Source organism: Helicoverpa zea, chromosome 14, assembly GCF_022581195.2.
Source record: "Helicoverpa zea isolate HzStark_Cry1AcR chromosome 14, ilHelZeax1.1, whole genome shotgun sequence".
NCBI classification, from domain to species: Eukaryota; Metazoa; Arthropoda; class Insecta; order Lepidoptera; family Noctuidae; genus Helicoverpa; species Helicoverpa zea.
The window spans coordinates 1,481,318-1,501,947 of record NC_061465.1 but is presented as its reverse complement, the minus strand read 5'-3'; the positions used below and the strand labels follow the sequence as shown (position 1 = coordinate 1,501,947).

The window sequence follows — 20,630 nt, the reverse complement described above, 5'->3', positions numbered from 1 at the left end:
ACTTAACTCGTTATTTAACTTGTATACCTATGTTTTTTAGATCTCCTAATTTTTAATATTGACGTCTATATTGTGAAATATTTCAAACAAGTGACGAGTACTTACACCCACATTATTATCTTCTTCGGAATCGATTTGAACCATAACAAGGCCTACAGTCTAGATACGATTATGCCTTGCATTTAGATCTTCAAGCCTATAATAATCTGGACATGATTATGCATGTAGCTTCATAAGGGTAATAAAATACACACATATACTAAAAGTCTTTATTTTAATATTTACACAGACGGTTTGTATAAACATGTGATAACATACAAAATGTTTAGTACGTTTGAGTTTATAATGCGTAGCCAAAGTGTAATACCATTTCAGATTTCAATTTTAATACTGGGATATCGAAGTTTTAATATCATATTTTCGTTATATTTAAGGGTATATTGTTCGTAAGTAATAGCCTAAATGAAAAACTAAATATTTTTATCACAATATAAATTCAGTAGGCTTCCCTCAATTTTTTACCGAGGACAGCATTCTGAAATTATAATCTTATGTCTTTTTTACATAACAATACATATAATTAGGTATATTAGTATATTCCCTGTACTTAAAGTTAACTTAAAATTATTTAAAATAGTAAAACTTTAACATTAAATGCAATAAAAATTGTGATCAATGAAAATATACGTAAATAGTGTTTTCTTTAATATTTCCAAAAGAAAACAATTCATTGAGTATTGTTCAGTCTAAAATTGTCGATAGTAAGACAAAGTACTAATTCGAACAAATGAGTTAATAACCATACATTATTATGTCTATGTTTGCTTTTTTCTATCATTCAAAACTAAACGCTTCGAATAACTGAAAAATCTCAATACTGGAACAAAATTCTCAAATATTGTTGAGCACGTTTCAATATAGAATCTAGCCTCTATGCGTACGGGATGCATTAGTGACTTTCTGCATCGTGTCATCTCTAAATCTACTTAATGCATCAACAGTCGTTTGAAGAATGCCAAGACCGAGCCTGAATTTGAAATCAACAAGTCGTTGTAAGAAAGTAAAGAAACTACTTTGTTGATTCAAAGGTGGGTACGTAGCTATTTCTGGATCATTCCACGGCTTCGAAGTCACTGGCTTGTCTGTTGTTACGGGGAACGAAGGCATGGTTGATGTCGTTTCAGATTTTAAGTCAGTTGTCGTTTCTGTCATCATACTTCTTTCAGTAGTCGTAGAGTATATAGAACTGTTCTTTTGGGTTACATCAGTATTTCTTGAAGGGAAAACTTCGTAGACTTTGAACGATTTGGTCGTCGTTTCCATATCGTTGGACATTTCTGTGACAGTTGTCTTATCGTTTTTGCTGTTTATTGGGATCGTTGATACACTTTCAACGACTTCGATTTTAGAAGTAGTTATTGCGTCGGGTGTTTTGGTATCCTTAGCCGGCTCAGATACAGCAAAAACAGTTGTAACATCTTTAGGGAGAACTGTGACATCATCGGTAGTTGGAGCTAGATTTCTGATCGGGTTATTGAGAGCGTAAACATCATCAATCTCATTGCTTATAAAAATATCTTTGTGATTTTCCTTTTCAGCCAAAAGCTCTTCTAATGATCCCGAAATGCTACGCTTCTTCCTTAACTTTCTGGGTCCATGTTCTGGTACAACTGCTGGTGTAGCTGAATCCACTAGCTCTTTGGGAACATTCCCAACAACAAATTTATTGTCACCAGACTCAGCACTATTATCAGTGTCACTAGTATTGTCATCATATTTATCGTTCTGATTTTGCTCTTCATTATTAGAACCTAAGTACATTGAAGTCGGTGGATACGTAGCAGGACTACTAGTTGTCTCGCTGTAGAACTGACCTTCAAAAGGATACACAGGTTTGAAATCAGATTCAGCTGCTGGTTTTACACCGTAGACCACTGAGTTTGTGTTCTCATTTCCATAGGCTGTCATACCTGACATACCTGTAGGTCCAGTTTGTGGTGCGGCATATATTGGCTCTACAGCAGGGTATGGAGTGTAACTGGGTTGGTGAGCCTTTTCATAGTTATATTTCCCTTCTGTAGTATAGGCGTGTCTTGTCTCATAATGGGGACTGTAATTGATAGGCTTGGAATAAACAGCAGCATGAGCTATACCAGTCTTTTGCTGAGCGTAATGTACTTTACCATAATTTGGATTAGGTTTGTAGGCTGTTGTTACTTGTCTGTACCTAATGTCTTGATCTTTCTTCACTGGGTAGCGGTTAATGTGAGCAGTTTGTCCAGCGTAAGGGTTCAACTTCTGTTTGGCATGAGCTGGCATTCCAGCAAGCACAGTTCCCAGCATTTCTTCCTCTGCCTGTCCGTTGCCATCGTTCGCATACTCTTCGGCGTTGTTCCTGTATATATCATCGCTCTTATCTACTTCAAAGGTTCTGCGGACTGGTGTTGCAAATGGATATAAGAAATACCCAGCTATGCCTACTAAACTAGCAAGACCTAACATACCTACTCCTACAGATGGCATCACTTCTCTCGACAAATAGTTGTAAATCTGCGTTGTAATAGCACCAGTAGCTGCAGGTGCTGGTTTCTTAGCATTTTTGTTAGTTTTTGTCTTATTTGCTGTTTTGACATCAGAAATAGCTACTTCTGTAGTAGGTTTTGGAGTAGTTGTTTTACGTTTCTTAGTCTTGTTCTTCTTCCTAGTGGAACTTCTTTTGGGCTTCTTAGTTGTGGTAGCTGGTGTGCTAACTTCGAGTTCAATTTCTTGTTCTTTAGCTTCAGTAGGCAGTAAGGCAGATTCGCCGATGATTGGGCTTGCTGGAGTGGTGGTAGTTTTCTGTTTGTTCTTATTCTTCTTTTTAGGTTTGGAAGTGACTGCGATGACTGGTGTTAAGGTTGGAGGTCTGGTTTCTTTCTTCGTTGTCGGAGTTTCTGTCGTCGTAGTTGTCGTGGTAGTAGTTGTGGTGGTGGTACTCGTAGAACTAGGACGAGCTGAAGTATTCTTATTCTTTTGTACGTTAGACAAAACTGTGTCTTTAATTTTGTTGTAAACATTCTCGTTGATAGCCGACCCACTTGCTACTAAATCAGCTTTGTTAGTACTGCCAATGATAGGTCGTTTCCCTACTTTGTTATTTGCAGGACGTTTTGGTTTGTTCTTATTAACGGCAGGTTTGGGTTTCTTGGTGATTTCCTCAACTTTTGAAGACTCGGTAGTCAGATTCTCTTTCACTGAATTGCTCAGTGAAATCCAAGTAGAAATACCTTCGTTGGATGTCGAAGATTCAGTCCGTACCTCGCTTATATTGTTCTCTGTATCCAACTCTTCCATTGTGACAGGAACTGCTACTCCTGGATGAGCATTTTCAAGTTCTTCTCCATTCTCATTTCTTGTTTTGATTCTATGTTTGACTTGAGTCTTTAGTTTGGGTGGTATTCTTGTATCTGAAACGACCTGTGCGTCTGCAGTATTATTTGGTTTATCCAAGAGTTGTATCGCAACCATTTCAATAGAGTCTCGTATGGGAGCTTTTGTTTTGACATCGCGGGATGACTCTTCAGGCTTCGTTGATGATGGCTTAGCATCTTGGTCAGTAACTGGTTCCCTGGTGCTGCTCCTGAAATTAGACAAACAGAAATGTCAGGAGTTGTTTATATTATGCTTGTAAATTCAAAATATAAAGACAATTTTTTGATACTCTTTCTCATATGGCATGTGACATTCTGGATATACTTTGTTCAGAATCCTGTACTTAATAGATATCGTTAACTCTTAAATACTTCGATACCTATTTTCTTACCGATTTTAAAAGTGCCTAAAATAAGACTAACATAATTATATTGAATGGTAGCAAAATTCTATTTCGCATAAAACATTGAAAGCAGTCGTCGCTAAACTAATTCTAAAAGACTACTTCTCTGTATTTCATCAACAAAATTTCAATTATTTGCTTTATTCTGAGAGGTCATTAATTAACTATAAATTAACAGCCTTACTTATAAACGTGAATTAAATATAAGTAATACTTAAGGGCTGTTTAAGAAAATTCTTACTTATAAACGTTGCTTAAGCATGTCTTAACTAACATTTAATCACTACTTAAGACTTTAAGTAGTGATTAGTTAAAATGTTGCTTAGAAGGTGATTAGAGATTTTATAAGTAAGGGGGTAAATTGCAAACAAAAATGACCATAAAAAATATTTAATTTGTGAATATTGTTTGTTCTCCACATAAAACTAATATAAAGCAGTGTTAATTTTTACCCTATGTTAGGTATATTCTCCCACATTGTAGAAACATTGAAACTTAAGTTTACATTCCTTGTCCTCTAATATCTCTAAATATGTAGAAGGCGATGTGGGGGAGAACATTTTTATTATTTTTCATAAAGTCCTCGCCACGATTCTATTACGACAGAAGAGGCGCTAAGGCCTATACCATAATTTTATAATTACACGTAACAGTTCCACAATTTTTTGCTGGACGTTAATCGTGGCGTGGACCTTGATTTTATCGACTACTCGCGTCGCGATTTAAATGTCAATATAAACCCCGCCGAAGCAGAGTTGTTAAAAAATTGAGATAGACTCCATTTGAGTGTTCCCCTCCACGGAAATCTTTAGTAAAAGGCGAAAGATTTATGCGTTTTGAAGGGAAACCAGAGTGGCAACAGGTAGAGATTTGATTTGACCCAACCAAACTTCGGAGAATCTCACACCGCGATTCAGAAAACAGGCAAGATTGCACAGCGACATCTTTTGAGCAAAGATGGAACTAATGATGTGATACTGCAAGGTTTTCGTACGAGTTACGCCAAAAACGTTTCGGCCAATAATATCATTACCTGCCTTATTTATTATTATAGTAAATTATCTGTAATGAATACTAATTAAAGGTGAACAAAAAATAAACTTTAATCAGTAAACAAAAAAACACATACATATTCTACCATCATTTATTATTTTTATTAAAAGAATAAGTTAACTATTTACGACACTTATTTTTGTACAAAATGTAATAAATATAAATTACTTATAATTACCTAATATTTACAATTTCAACAATGTGTTGAATGAAATAAACTAGTACGCAGTGAATAAATAAAATATAAACCTAAGTTTTTTTTAACACCAATAATACACATAACATCTTAAAATTATCTAACTTGAGCAAAATTTTGAGCCAGGCTCCATACGACTAATAAACTAAAACTAAAATAAATAATTGTTAGTAAAGCTTAAAAGTTGTTAGTGATTTAAAATTAGCTACATAATATAATTGAAAACTATTGAGTTATTAATTTATCGTTACAATAATACTGTTTTTGCCGCAGGTACTATCGACATGACGCCATTATCATATTGAATATGAATGATAATGTATTAAATATTACAAATAAATAATTTTAACTAAGCACACGGTAATAATTTCACTGTCCTTTGGGTCATACTTTATATAGATTTTTTTATGTTACCTAAATTAAAGTCAGTGAATTTATTAAGACTTGGGTAAGAAAAGTAGATAAAATAAATAAAATACACATATTTATTAGCCCCTAAAGTCATTGTTTTGTAAAAAAAGCAAAATTAGCAGTACGCTAAATAGATTAATTATTAATATCATTTTGTTATTCAACTCTTTCAATTAAAACTACACAAGTTTTTCTCCTTTTAGGACTTAAACAATTTAATTTTCTATTATGTAAAATTGCACATTATTATGGTGATTATAAAAAACTACTGCCAATCGTACTTTAATGTATTTGGTTAAACTCAAGTCTCGTAGTCCAAACTTCACGTTTCTTCCTTTTATTTTTACGATTATTCAAAACAGTGTGCCTACTTTGATCTTCTCTCAATCTATTGGTTAAAGTTATCATCCATTGTTTTACTTTGGAAAATAATGTTGGCCTGAAATCTGCCTTTTCTTTATGGTCCTTGTTAGATCTTGCCATATCAGGGACCACTCTCCTATTATTAGGAAAAGAGTTCAATTGCCAAGTTTTTAAATCATCATCCCAACGCCACTCGGGTCTATAAACATGTATAACTTTAGGCGCTTCCCTAGCGTAAGGCAAAAACCATGGAGCAAATAATGCTGCGAAACCTGAACCAGCAAATAACAATCCTAAAGGTGCTAAAAGTATAGGAAAGAAACCAAAACTCAAAGGGTTTATAGTTGCTAACCAGCCTAAAGCGTCTAACGCTGGCCTGAAAAAGTCTACTAAAGAAGAAAAGCTAAATATATCGTCGTCAGAGTCTGAACCACCAGGGGCGATTAAAGCAGAGTTTGGTGAAGAAGCGGCTCCAAATCCTGATTCAGCAGACTCCGGCCTTATGACACCGTTTGCAGAATGATAGTTTACTAACTCCGTATTTTCGACAGACGCACTATCGTCTTGGCCTTGATTCTCATCAGATTCAAAATAGTCTTCGTCTTTTGATGAGTCAGTGCCTAAATCATCGTCTAAACCTAAACCAATTCCACCTGGAAATAAACTATCACCACCATCTTCCTCAGATTCGATAACCACATTCTTATTTATTACATTTGTATTTACTGCGATATTTAAATCGGGACAAGCTTCTTTACCTTGTCCTTGAAAAGTGTTATTCAATGTAAGGTAAATTGTAGGACAGTCCTCGGCATACGGGCTGTATTCTTGCGGTCTTATAACAATTCTGTCTGTATAAGAATCACTTGGTTCTAAAGTAGAAACTTCATACACATGACCACCATGATTTTGTACATTATTGTGGTAATCATAATTTATTGGTCTTGTATTATACATTGGCCGTGGAGTTGTAGTTTTTCTGATAACCTGCGTTGTCCAAGGTTTTGGGTATCCTAAGTTCGTAATTATTGGAGTGGGGGTAGGTACAGTATGGTAGTACGGTGGCCTAGTCGGCCGTGGTCGAGTAGTTATTACCTGAATATTAGGAGTATAAGCTTGAGTTTCATCTGAATAAGGATATTGGGGGCGTTGATTATTGTTATTATATACCTGATCATTATAGTAATGATCGTTATATATATCATTTGGTGGCCTTGTGTATCGTTTAGAATTTATTTCACTAGAACTTTCAGTACTTATGTCGTCATTAGAATGTATACTGAAACTGGTCGTAGCTTTTGCATTATCGTCTTCAGTACTTGTTTCAAAGGAAAAGTTTAGATCGTTAAGTTTTGTTTTGTCCCTCCATTTAGTGATAACTTTTCTAATTGCTGGCTTTTTCCTATCGTAAAGTTCTTCTTCACTTTTGTTTTTTATTGGTTTTGGTCTATATTTTGTTTTTCCTTCGTGAGAATTAGTGCGTATCACACGACTTGTTCTAGATTTACTCGAATTAATGTTAGTTGATTCTATATTATTGAAATTATTAATTACATTTTCGTTTTTATAGTTTCTTAGATCATTAGATGTATTGCTAGGTATTTTATTTATTACAGTTTTATTTACTAAACTAATGACTTTAGGTGCTAATTTAATACTAATCAAACTTAAATTACTAAATCGGTACCTTGGTGAATATGAACGGTTTTCATAATCTGTCTTAGTAGCTGCTTCTGTAGGTGTAATTTCTTGAGGTCGCGTGTACACAGACGGACAAACTACAACTACTAATAAAACTAAAGTCCACTTTAAACACACACTTTTTCGCCTCGTCATCGTGCTTGTCGCGAACTTTACCTGTAAAGAAGAAAATATATAATTAGAAATTATAATTTAAGAAATAAATCTTATAGAGGCACAGATAATCAAGTGTTTCTTTGGGATGCTTTCAAAGTTCTCTACTATTTTAAAAGATTTTTAAACGCAACGATTTTAGATTAGATTTTACTGTTGTTCCGAGAAATGCAAATGGAGGCACAGGTGATCAAGTCTTTCTTTGAGATGTTTGAAAAGTTCTTTATTACTTTCAAAACTAAACGCATCTTTTTAAACGCAACAGTTTTAGATTAGATAATATTTTTCTTCTGATGAACTTCATAGGATACATCTGTATTATTCATACAAAACTTAAACTCATGGCCCACTGAAAGGACTCAAAAAGTAAAGTCCAATAACCCAAATGTCCGCCCACCATTCCGGTTTCCAATCGTAACAAAAATAAACAAACACGGTAAAAAACCGGTTAAACATAGAGAACTAAAAACCGATCCGTTATCCCATCGTTAACCTCTGAGTACCGTTAAGCCGACTTAAATATCGGTCAAGGCTATGCTTAGACGGTTATAATTATTTATTTTAATGATAATGAGTAATGATAAAAAGTGACACTGCAAAATGTACTGTTTTGTATAATGTCATGTCTAGATTCTCATGTGCTGAGTTAAATCATTCTCATAGTCTTAATCTTTGCATAATATTCGTTGATATGAAACTCATGAGCGAATGGTAATGATTATTGAGATTTTTTCTCCTTCTTCTTATCGAGTGATTTACAGTGAGTGATCCCCTATAAGCACTAGTGCCACAGCGTGTCTACTATTACAATATTACGGTAATACGGATAGACCGATCAAAACATTTGGTATTACTGTAGATACTAGCTTAAGTTAGGAGAAAAGATAGTCTTACTACCGTCTAATCGACTTAGAAGCCTTGCTAAGCTTCTTACATAAACTAACAGTCATTATTTTGGCAAAGAAAAACAAATGTATGTAGCGATGTTCCTTTGTTAAAATAAATTGTTATTCAAATAAAAGAAAGAAATTACAATTTATTAAAATTCAAATAACCACAAGTATTTATAAACTCATTTAATATTCAAGAAATGCCATCAAGTTCATTGTGGTTTTTATTTAATAAAAAATATTGGCAAAGGTAAAAATCCAACGGCTTGTGGTTTGTCGGTAATTAATTTATTCTTGTTGTGTTTTGGCTCCTTTCTTTATGACTAATAACTGATTAAATAGATGTTTTCTTTGAAACCTACTTTCTCGAGAACAGTCATTGACGCAAGGAAGTTGGTTTCTTTAAATCTGGTCAGGACGGTAAGTTTAGGCCTAAATGACGTTTAGGATATTATTTGATGGGTAATGGTAGATGTTCACAAAATTACTTGTGACTCCGAATTGATAGAAGCTATCCATCTAAGATTTATTTGACCATAAGTTAGAACCGAAAAATTATACAAAAATGGTATTTTCGACATGTTTCCCGAGGTTGACATACCATTAGGATATAATTAGCACATAAGTATTAAATATTCAACTAAATAGACGTCGTTTTTAACATACGCAAAATTTACCGTATTAAATGCGTATACTCACTTAGTAACTTAATGTTTTTTCTGTTTTCCATTTCAGTAATAACAGTATAGTAATTCAATTTTGTAGCCTCACTATACTAAAAAAAATACTACACATAGTACAGTGCTAGAAAGAGACAGCAGAAGGTCGTTGACCGTACGGCCATGACCGACTAGTTTTCGACTTCCATAACCAACGCATTATTGACCCACATCTCCACTTTTGAGAAGTTCCCGTTTCTTATAAGAAAAAATCTTGATTAAGTTAACTGTGTGACGTTATTTATAATTTAATGTTATTAATAGAAAGCGTAGTTCAGAAAGGATATTTTAACTGCTATTTTAACTTGAATGTCTGTGAAAAGGAGGCTAATGTTTTCATGAGAAATTAAAGGTTGATGACAACTATTAATTATTTTGTTGGCCTAAAATGTAAAATCTCACCCCGGTTATTACAGCTAATTCCTATATTTTTAATGTCTTATGTGCACCATAAAGTGCAGTTATATTTGCATCCACACCCTCCCACTTCCCGGTACAAGCCATGTCTATCGCACTTGACCGTAACATTCAACCACTTAATTACAACTTGCAAGGTGCGTTGACATTGAGTGCTAAGTTAAGAGAGATTAGCGAATTTACTGAGAGAATAGAATCATTTATTTGCCATAAACATGCATACATACACACGCAGGTGCATGCATTACATAGATTTTTTTATTATTTAATTAAAGTATGATTTACTCAATTAATCAGGAAGAAATTGGGATCAAGAATACCTACAAATCAATAATACCAATGAATCATGATCAATTTTTGATAATAGAGACTATTCTATGGGTGTTTGCTTGTCAAGGTAGAGGTGTATGTTGAAAAGGTGTCAAGCATAGAGTGTGTTAAGTATAAATGGATGGGTGAAGATGGGAGAAGCAGAGAGCAGAGACAAAGGAAAATATATTATGTTGATTGCTTGAAAGGTGGCATGTATAAGGAGACAGCGGACATTAGTATGACGGCTGACATAGATACTGTAGTACGGAAGCAGAAAAAATATTGGACCCCTAATAACTTGAGAACACTTTATATTGCTAATCATAACACGCTAATAATGTTTAATGAATAGAAATTAGTTCTTAATTTATTTTATCACATTTGGCTATCAAAACTGAAAGTTGCAACACGCAACAGACTCATTAGCTCTCATTCCGAACCTGTTCAATCTAATCAGACTGCAGGCTTGTGTATAGTAATTATGTAGCTATGTTGGAGCTCATTCAGATCTAGATTTGGTTTCTAGGTCAACCTTTCACGTTGATATTTTATCTGATAGAGGAAGTGTTGGCTAGCATCCATCCTGTCTAGAGATCCAACATTTCGATCAAGACTATTTGTTTATAAAATCAGGAAATACTAAACTTCTAGAGGTAGATTACGTATGATAACATTTTTGAACCACTTTTTGGCAGGTTTTTTATTTCATTTTTTTATGGACCAGTAAATTGAATAAAATATGCTGGTGCTGAAGAATCAGATTGTTCTGTTACTAATCCAGCGGATAGTAAATAAGCAATCCCTATATACATCATCTACAACCACGTTTTCAATAAGTGCTATATATCTTATGTGCATTCATGTTACCAGTATGTTTGTACTTTAAAAGAGCCTCTGATTAGGGAATGCAATCCCGACTCGAGATTGCAAATTCGGGATCCCGCGGGATTAGAAATATCAATCCCGCGGGATCCCGGAATTTTCGGGATCCCGTCTAATTAAAAAAAAAATTGAATTCAGATGACTGAAAAAGCTAATAACTGCTTGTTTGTGATAGTGAGGTTAATTAAAATAACATATCACTCGAAAGAAAATAAAAACCTTTATTCTTTAATCTTACCAATTAAATAATAATCAGGTTGTAAGGAAATTAACGTAGGTAAATTAGATAATCAAAACAATAAGCTTATTTCAAGGGAATTAGGAAAAAGAGATAACGATGCCATATTGACTATCGGTACATCGAGGTGTTGAAGTGTTTGTATAATAACGCCACCATGTCGGTCCGAGTACAGGAGCATAGCACGAAGCCGATTCCATTGAGAAGATGCGTAAGACAGGGGGACGTAATCTCCCCGAAACTGTTTACTGCCGCAATGGAAGACGCCTTCAAGCTCCTGGAATGGCAAGGACTTGGCATCAACATCAACGGCGAATACATCACTCACCTTCGGTTTGCCGACGACATCGTAGTCATGGCAAAGTCGATGGAGGAACTCAGTATGATGCTCGAGGGCCTCGACCGAGTTTCACAACGGGTGGGCCTGAAAATGAACATGGACAAGACGAAAATTATGTCAAATGTCCATGTTCAGCCCACCCCAGTCTCTGTTGGAAGCTCGGTACTCGAAGTTGTTGACTCATATATCTACCTAGGACAAGTAGTCCAATTAGGTAGGTCCAACTTCGAGAAAGAGGTCAACCGCCGAATCCAACTCGGCTGGGCAGCGTTCGGGAAACTACGCAATGTCTTTTCGTCCGACATACCTCAGTGCCTCAAGACGAAAGTCTTCAACCAATGTGTGTTACCAGTGATGACTTACGGCACCGAAACGTGGTCTCTCACTATCGGCCTCATCTCAAAGCTCAAAGTCGCTCAACGAGCTATGGAGAGGGCTATGCTCGGAGTTTCTCTACGTGATCGAATCCGAAACGAGGAGATCCGTAGACGAACCAAAGTCACCGATATAGCCCACCGGATTAGCAAGTTGAAGTGGCAATGGGCAGGCCATATTGCTCGCAGAGCAGATGGCAGATGGGGCCGAAAAGTGCTGGAGTGGAGACCACGGACTAGCAAGCGCAGCGTAGGACGTCCACCAACGAGGTGGACAGATGACCTTATAAAGGTCGCCGGAAGACGCTGGATGCAGGTCGCTTCCAACAGGTATCTGTGGAGATCAAAGGGGGAGGCCTATGTTCAGCAGTGGACGTCCTATGGCTGAGATGATGATGATGAGGAAAAAGAGTGATTTTGAAAATGACTCCTTAAAAAACAAAGGGTATTAATAGTTTCATCTGCTAAACGGCATCTAATGTCCGTTGCAATGTACCCCACTGCTGAGAATGCCCTCTCCGACTCAACGCTGGTTGGCAACAGCGTGGCGAAGCAATTATACGCAAACTGCAAAAATCGCCCCCTTGTTCCTCCACACTCAAACAAATCCATTTCTTTTTTAATGGTAGATTCTAATTTGTTTAAGCTCGTGGACGTAGATATACGTGCAAAAGGACTTGGTTGTGAGTGTGTTGCGTCGCTGACCACTGCCGCCCAATTCCGTCAATCTCGAACGGGATCTCGTCATATGATGCGTCGGGATTGATCCCGAAAAATTACACGAGATCTCGCGAGATCGGGATCCCGCGGGATCGGGATTGCATTCCCTACCTCTGATGCTTGAATTTCTTTCTTCTCAAGGAAGCTAGGAAACACTCCGACCTCAGCGTTCTTAAAATGACGTGTAAAAGTGATGTAATGTCCAACTTGCAAAATAAACGATTTCATTTCATTTCATTTCACTCCCCTCATCACGGTATATACATATTTGGAATTAATATAATCTACACCATCATCTCCCGAGCCTTTTCCCAACTATGTTATGATCGGCTTCCAGTCTAACCGGATGCGTCTGTGTACCAGTGCTTTACAAAAAGCGCCTGCCTATCTGACCTCCTCAACCCAGTTACAATACCCCTTGGTTAGACTGGTGTCAGATTTACTACCCGTAACGACTGCCAAGGATGTTCAATGACAGCTTCGACAAAGACTAACACAAGGCAAAATCAAATCTAGAACAATCTAGAAGTCGCTACCACATATGACTTGCACCCTACGCGAGCTGCGCACGATTATTATGTTAATGATATAACTGACGCGCACCGGCACGCGTGCCCATTTCTACTTCTACTCGTTTTTACTTGGAGAGATTGCCTGCTTTCAAAGGGTAGTATTAGGTATTTGTGAACGGTATTTAATTTGTAGGGTAGAAGTGGAGCGAAGACGACAGGCAGAGGAGAAATGAAGACTAAATTCAAAGGATGTTCAACTCCTATAGCAGTTGTTGTAGGTAAATATTACAGAGAAGACCAGTCATGATAGTGTGCCATAGGAAAGCCTCATTTAGAGTAAGCTTCTAAACAGCGTAATACTTGCCAATCATAAACATTGCTATTACTACCTGGAAAATGCACTTTAATATCTATCAGAAAGTCCTGCACAGCGATCATGGTTTAGTATTTTACATCGTGTTTGGCCGACACTTTCTCATTCTACTTAATGAAGTAAAAATCTTTTCATAGTTATTTCATTTTAGAACTCTTTTACTAACCCCGATCGTTTTACTGCAGAATCGAATCGTGATTAACGTATCTAGCGTTATTATTTTGTTGCTATTTATTTTTATCGCATCTAGGATAAACCCATCTCGCTATAGCAGCTATCAAATAACTTTTTAATGAGTAGTTAAAAATTTCAAACAATAACTGCATCCAAGAATCAGCGCAGCCTTAGCTTAAGAATTTCCACGTAAAACCCATTGCATCTATTTGCAGTAACAGTGCGTTAACCGAACATATCAACCATAATAAACAGCTTGTATCAATACACGATAATTTGTGTGCAATACTATGCCATGGTTGGCCCATCATAGGCGGAAACACTTTCCAATTTATGTCATTCTGCGCTTCACAACACATGAAAACCAACAATCAAAATCTTACCGTAACGACATGTCATAAAGACCATTTTTGCAAAATTAGGTGCGTTACATGTGATATCAAAAGTGTTATTCTTCCAAGGTATGGTTTTTTTGTTTAATAGGTTGTGACATAGTCTTTTAGTGGTTTAGTTTCCGGCGCCGCCCTTAACGTTGCGATGTATGATAATGATACAGAAAAAGACAAGCCGGTAGCTTAGCTGACCATAACATTATTCTGTAAGTAGCTCAATATTGACGTTTCTTCAGTACCTACCTAGAAAAGTTTTCGTAAATGTGATGGATAGCCTACCATAGAAGTATAAGTATACATTTATTGTTCTCTTAATAATAATAAATATTAACCTGAAAGACATCATCAAAAAGCTAAGCGGAGACTGAAAAGTTAAATATGACATAACCGAAGATATTATTAAGAAGGTGAAGACCTCTTCATAGAAAAAGCATGTCATCTTAAAGATGGTAAGTTCAAATCCGTGAACCAAATGAATGCATAATCATATGACACTAGAGACTAATGCAATCGACCCAGTTCTTAATAAGATTTCATAATAGTAAACCTTTTTGGTACGAAGACAGAATCACTGATGGACGATATTATATACCAAGTATCTAGTTCTACTGGTCACATTACAAGAATGATCATGATTCTCTTGTACTATCATCATTTCCCTGTCTTTGATGATGATGATCCCAATTTATTATTTGGGGTCGGCTTCTTCTATACCCTATCTGAAGTAATCTCACAAGTCTCTTTGCAGGCATATCACACACTTGCATCACAAACATTTATGTCTAACACCTTCCTCACAACTTAATCATATATGTCACAGCATTCTCTTGTACAAAAACTCCGATTTAATTTTGTTTATGTTTGATTTAAATTGGGGTTGGCGTAGCATGTCTTTTTTAGTCATACTTGTCCTTCTGACGTCCACCACCAACCAAGTACCTCACCTTCTAAGAATTGCTCGTCAAAATTGATAGGACCACACTCTCATTTCCCTTTCTCAAACAATGCAAAGAAAGCCATCCTTTTGCTTGTTATGGTACAAAAACCATTCATTTAAGGCTAAGTGTGCCACTTGGCTCACGAACACAACGGGACTTTAATGGTCACAACGACTGACACACATCTGCCTTTTTATTTTTTACAATTGATCAAACGAATTAGTTTTGTTCGCGATTTTTGTCTGTTTCACTTTCACGGTGATCATTAGCTTTGTTAATTGTATGTTCTTCGATTGTTTTGATGTCATTGTTATTACCGAATTAGATCAGCTTTTAGTATTTCATTACGCATTATAGTTAGTCATGTCTACGTTGGCTTAGTCATAATGTGTACTACATTAGTATACCTACTTTTTAAATGTTTTGACCCGTAAGAAAAGTCCAACATTCTTGTGGCAAAAAGATTAAAGAAAAAAAGTGATTTGATCCTCGTGCGTCCTCGGCTCTTTTTTTCACTTTCAATTCAAAATTACTAATGAAAGCGAAAACTTCAAAAACTGACCCTAATGCCTAAATAATAATGTCTCTGTTTACGTCCTCATCACTTAACAGCTAAAAGACCTACTTCTCATATTTAACATTTGCAACTTGACTGTGAAATTATACTCTTTCACATTTCGCTTGAAATGGTTTTTGCCAAATTTTGTCGCGTGCCGAACGACAAGTGCATGTCTGATTCTATTCTTCATGGTTTTCATTTTCAGTTCAAGAAGCTTCACAAAAACTAACTTTAAGCCTTTACAAAAACTATTAAGTACCTCTTTTTCTCGCCATTTAAGGAAAGACTGACAAGAGAATATACTTAAGAAAAAAAATAGGACCTGTTTCAAAAGCTATTGCAAAAAAATATGAATAACTCACACTCCAAAAATTTAAGTCTCAAGTTTTCCGTGAATATTTTTGATCAATCGTCAAAAATAAAGAGTGACATTCAAGGCTAAGCAAATTCAAATCAAAACTAAGAAAACCACCCATATCTTTAAAGTTAATTAATTTCAAAACACATTTAGTAACTGGTACAAGCTACAGCAATAAAAGCACAAAAATCTCTCCCGGATGGTCAGAGAAAGCATAACACCTACCTATAATGAAACAAGGATAACTTGTACTAAATGAAAGTGCCCTTAAAACGCAATAATCTTTGAGCGAAAGTAGCCTTGATTCTGTACAGGGAAACATTACACCGCTACAGAGCTATGAAAGCTTACACACGGACAATTAAACATGTACAGCCTTACTTATAAAGGTGAATTACATATAAGTAATACTTAAGGGCTGCTTAAGAAAATTCTTACTTATAAACGTTGCTTAAGCATGTCTTAACTAACATTTAATCAATGCTTAAGACTTTAAGTAGTGATTAGTTAAAACGTTGCTTAGAAGGTGATTAGAGATTTTATAAGGGGGTTAATTTCTAAATGTCCATTTTGAGACAGAAATTTATTTATTTTAATAGCTTTTTTCTTTTATGTATTAACGAGGGTGGTACATGTCTCTTCCAGTGATTGTGGTTGTGAGAAAGTGGATAGGGTTAGAAAGAATTTTACTTGTGAGATGACGGCAGATAGAAGAGTATGGAAGTAGAAGTCATGCTGCGCTGACCTCAAATAAAATTGGGATAAGGGCAGGAGGATGATGAGGTTGTTCTATGTCTAAACGAAGACATGTTTTTTGGTTTTTAGGTTTAATCAAAGATTGTAGGTAGTTCAATATCAACTTTCAATATCAATAACTTTACATATTGTCATCATATAAGTTAAAAGTCTAATAAGATAACTAAAAAAATACCGGCTACCCGGACCAGTACATCATGTAGGTATCAATTGAAAATAAAACTTGGAGTGTTGCTGCTACTTAGCATATGTCACTTCCAAGAACTGTAAAAACCCAGAGATGTTTACATATCAAACAAAAGCTTCAAATGTAAGTGACCATATTATACACTTTCACCTGTCATTTTACTTATGTATTTGTTTGTTTGTACTTAGTATCTCTTTGTGGTCGAAATGTTTTTCTTGACATTGAGTTGGCAAGTGAAATGTCAAGTTAGATAGCTATAGGTACCTACTTTTTTTTTTTTTTTTTTGCGACGTAAAATCATCAAATGACCCCTCCCGCTGTGGGTTAGCAGCGGTGAGGGAGTGTCAGACTCTTACTGACTAAAATCGTCGTGTTCCGTCATAGGCCTTTTATGTACCAGGGCCGCGGTATCTCTTTCGAACAACCCGCAGCCCCGGCAGGCCTTGGCCCTGCTGGGCCCCGCTGGGGTTGCTGACATCTCTTTGAGGAGCGCGTGGAACAACGCGCGCCGTCGACACGGGTCTGTCGTCTAGAATGACAGAGGGACGATGAGCCACCCGAACTCACCGCCCACAGACCCACGCCTACGGTGGCCGGGAGTCATCTCGCGACACCCGGCGCCCATGGTGTCTACCTGGTCCAGCGCGGCGGCCGGGATGAGAGGTGCGAACTCTCTGGCGTTCCGCCTCCTCCTTCTCGAGCATGACCGCTTCGCAGAAGGAGGCGACGGCATCCCATTCCCTCTCGCCCCGGACCATGGCCTGAACCAGGGCCGGACGCGAGAGGTCGCCGCCGCCCAAAGCCTCGACGAGGACCCGGCGGTGCCCTTCCCATGCGGGGCACACCTGGACTGTGTGGTCCACCGTGTCCTCGGGGCTGTCCGCACAATGGTGACACCCGGGCGCCTCCTCACGACCGATGCGGTGCAGGTACCTCTCGAAACAACCGTGTCCGGTGAGGACCTGCGTCATGCGGTACGTGAGGGCGCCGTGACTCCTCCCGAGCCACTCTTCAAAGAGGGGACTTACCGCCACGATGGTGGCGTGCCCTGCACTGGGTTGCGACAGTCGCTCCCTCCAGGCCACCATGAGATCGCGCCGGAGCTCCGCCCGCTGCGCGACAACTTGCCGCGGCAACAGGGTTTGTCCCCGGCGCTGAGCCTCCTCGCGCCAGTCGTACAGGTGCAAGAAGACCCTCGCCTCCAGATCCCACGGTGGCAGTCCAGCAAGTAGGCCAGCTGCTTCGCGGGAAATCGTGCGGTACCCCCGGATTAGCCTAATGGCTATCACCCTTTGGGGCACGTTCAGGTAGTGTACAGCCCGCGGCCGTACCGAACGTTCCCATACCGGGGCCCCGTAAAGGGCCATGGACCGCATGACCCCCGCGTAGAGTCTGCGGCAGGGGGCGTTTGGGCCGCCCAGGTTGGGCAGGAGCCGCTTGAATGCAGCACCTGCCTTCTCCAGTTTGGGGCCCAAACGTCGGAAATGCTCGACGAAGTTCCACCGGCCGTCGAGGACGAGTCCCAGGTATTTCATCGCCCTCTCGACGCCGATGGTAACCCCCCCCACCGTGTATAGGTACCTACTTATGTTTGTTTACTACTTGAAATTTTGTTTAAGAAATGTTTTTCAGTTATCATAAATTCTTTGTTTAAGTAAGAAAGAGCTTGTGGCTAAGTCAAAGCCATGCGGATCGATCGAGAATAAAGATAAGCAACCCTTGGCAAGGTCCATCCATAGATGGGTAACCGTTTTGTTCTAAGTAAGTTCTTCCATGTTTTGGACAGCTCTATAAACTGTAGCATTTAAACTTTGGCCGTCGGAACGGGTAGTCAGAAGCCAGAAAATCTGACAACCAGTACCTACCACAAAGAGGTATTGAGTTGCCCGGGTAACTAGGTTGAGGAGGTCAGACAGTCGCTCCTGGTAAAACACTAGTAGTTAGCTGCATCCAGTTAGACTGGATGCTGACCCCAACGTAGTAGGGAAAAACTTATGAACATAATATGGGTCTAATGTTTACAAGAATTAGATAATTTAGCATTAACAATAAAGACCCACATAATTTATTGTTTTCTTTCATTAGCAAACAAAGAAGTAACTGTGCGTGCAACATGCGTTTGTGTCTATTCAATGTTTAATAGTTACGTAGTGATGAAATTAATTTTATATAGTTTTTGTTTACATAATAATTATCTGGTTATAACTTTATTGCATGCCTAACAGTTTCACCCGCGTTTTTCGCGGGATAACTTCTGCTCGTACCCGGATAAAATATAGCCTTTGTTATTCGGGGAATAGCGTACTTTCAAAACAGTGAAAGATTTTTTTATAATCGGTTCTGTGGTTTCGGAGCCTTACACACAAACAAAAACAGATATAATTAAAATATTAAATGCCCATTCTGAATGACATAACTCTATGCTTTCTCTTGAGCACAATGTCAAGAATTTAGCAAGTGCATGCTAGTTGGAAGATATTAGTGAACACACGCACGCATTGCATTCTATCAGTGACATATTTTACGCATTTTTTGCATATGTATGTTTTAATCTTGACCTGAAATGAGGCATATCTATTTTGTTATTAGGTCTACTGTGTCTGGTACTATTCTAATCTGTTAGAGGACAGTGAAATAAATTGATGTAAGTAATTATTTAAATTACTACAGATTTAACTTGTTTCTACTTATGAATATTTTTTTCTAGAAATGAGTATGAAAATAGAGCCTCCAACATTTTTTTTTGTAAGTCGGTTAATAAGTATGAGAGTGAGTAAGACAGTGTAAGAATGGGTAGTTCTTTTAGGCAGCTTTGATTTAAGATTAACACACTGAACATTAAAATTTACGCCTAACATTAAATATATTTTCATAGCCACGTAGAAAGCATACGATTTCAATAAAGTCTCTGTAGGTCTATAGACATAATAACTTATCCTGCGCAGTGTGAACACTGCATTAGACGCACTTGGCCGCAAGAATGTTGCGACTTACAAGACAGGTTGCCGGTTGCTGGCTCATCGCTTAGAGAATCATAACACCAACCTAATTACCTCATTTCTTTGAAGAAAGCATCAGTACGCAAACTTAGTATATTTCAAAAAAGAAAAACATATGAATGGGAAAAGCTACAAAAAAAATAAACGCATTTCAAATTCGGAACGCAATCCAACAAAAACGGCAGAACGCACCGTCTCGCAAAAACGAGTTAACTTACCGTTAATTAATGCTTGATACGAACTAAACTTAACTCGCGATTACCCGTCGTGATACGTGCGTATACCACCGAGTTTACCGATAGACTGACGTTCGAAGATGCATAACGGTATACCGTGCCACTTCCCCTATTGGACACACAAAACACAGTGCATTCCAACAAGAACTGTGTTGACACAGGTAAACTAGATTCCGTACCCTTCGGAAGAAATTGGTAGGCCAAAAATGCGGGCTAGTATGGTAATTTTAATTTACGGTTTTCCTATGTAAACAATGTTGGTGGATGTCACATTCTTCGAATGCTTTGGATGGACCTACTTCTTTAACGTTAGAGGCTCATTTTTAATGTCTGGCAGTTTACAAACTTATGTGAATTTTCCAGGAGATGATGAAACGGGGTTTTTAATATATGGGAATAAAACCTCATTTAAAACTGGAATACACTGGTTTCGGAGAGGTGAATGCACCTGTTACAATTATTATAACTCTTTATAATAATGCCAGCTGTCTTCTGCGGTTCAACCGCGTCTCGTGTAAACTAATTTCTGTACCGTACTCAGATAAAATAAAGCCTATTTTGAC

The 20,630-nt window shown here is 37.6% G+C and overlaps 1 protein-coding gene and 1 non-coding gene across 2 annotated transcripts; both read right to left on the bottom strand.

Moving 5' to 3' along the window:
- Positions 1-255: 255 nt before the first annotated feature.
- LOC124636544 (cell wall protein DAN4-like) lies at positions 256-20,130 on the bottom strand. Its single transcript, XM_047172674.1, has 3 exons — positions 20,050-20,130; positions 7,525-7,694; positions 256-3,619 (listed from the first exon to the last, which is right to left on the bottom strand). Exons 2-3 carry the CDS (start codon positions 7,671-7,673, stop codon positions 925-927), a joined length of 2,844 nt encoding a protein of 947 aa, XP_047028630.1. The 5' UTR covers positions 7,674-7,694; positions 20,050-20,130; the 3' UTR covers positions 256-924.
- On the bottom strand, positions 4,552-4,670 carry LOC124636709. Its single transcript, XR_006985146.1, has one exon. It is a non-coding gene; the product is annotated as a U5 spliceosomal RNA (small nuclear RNA).
- Positions 20,131-20,630: the final 500 nt, after the last annotated feature.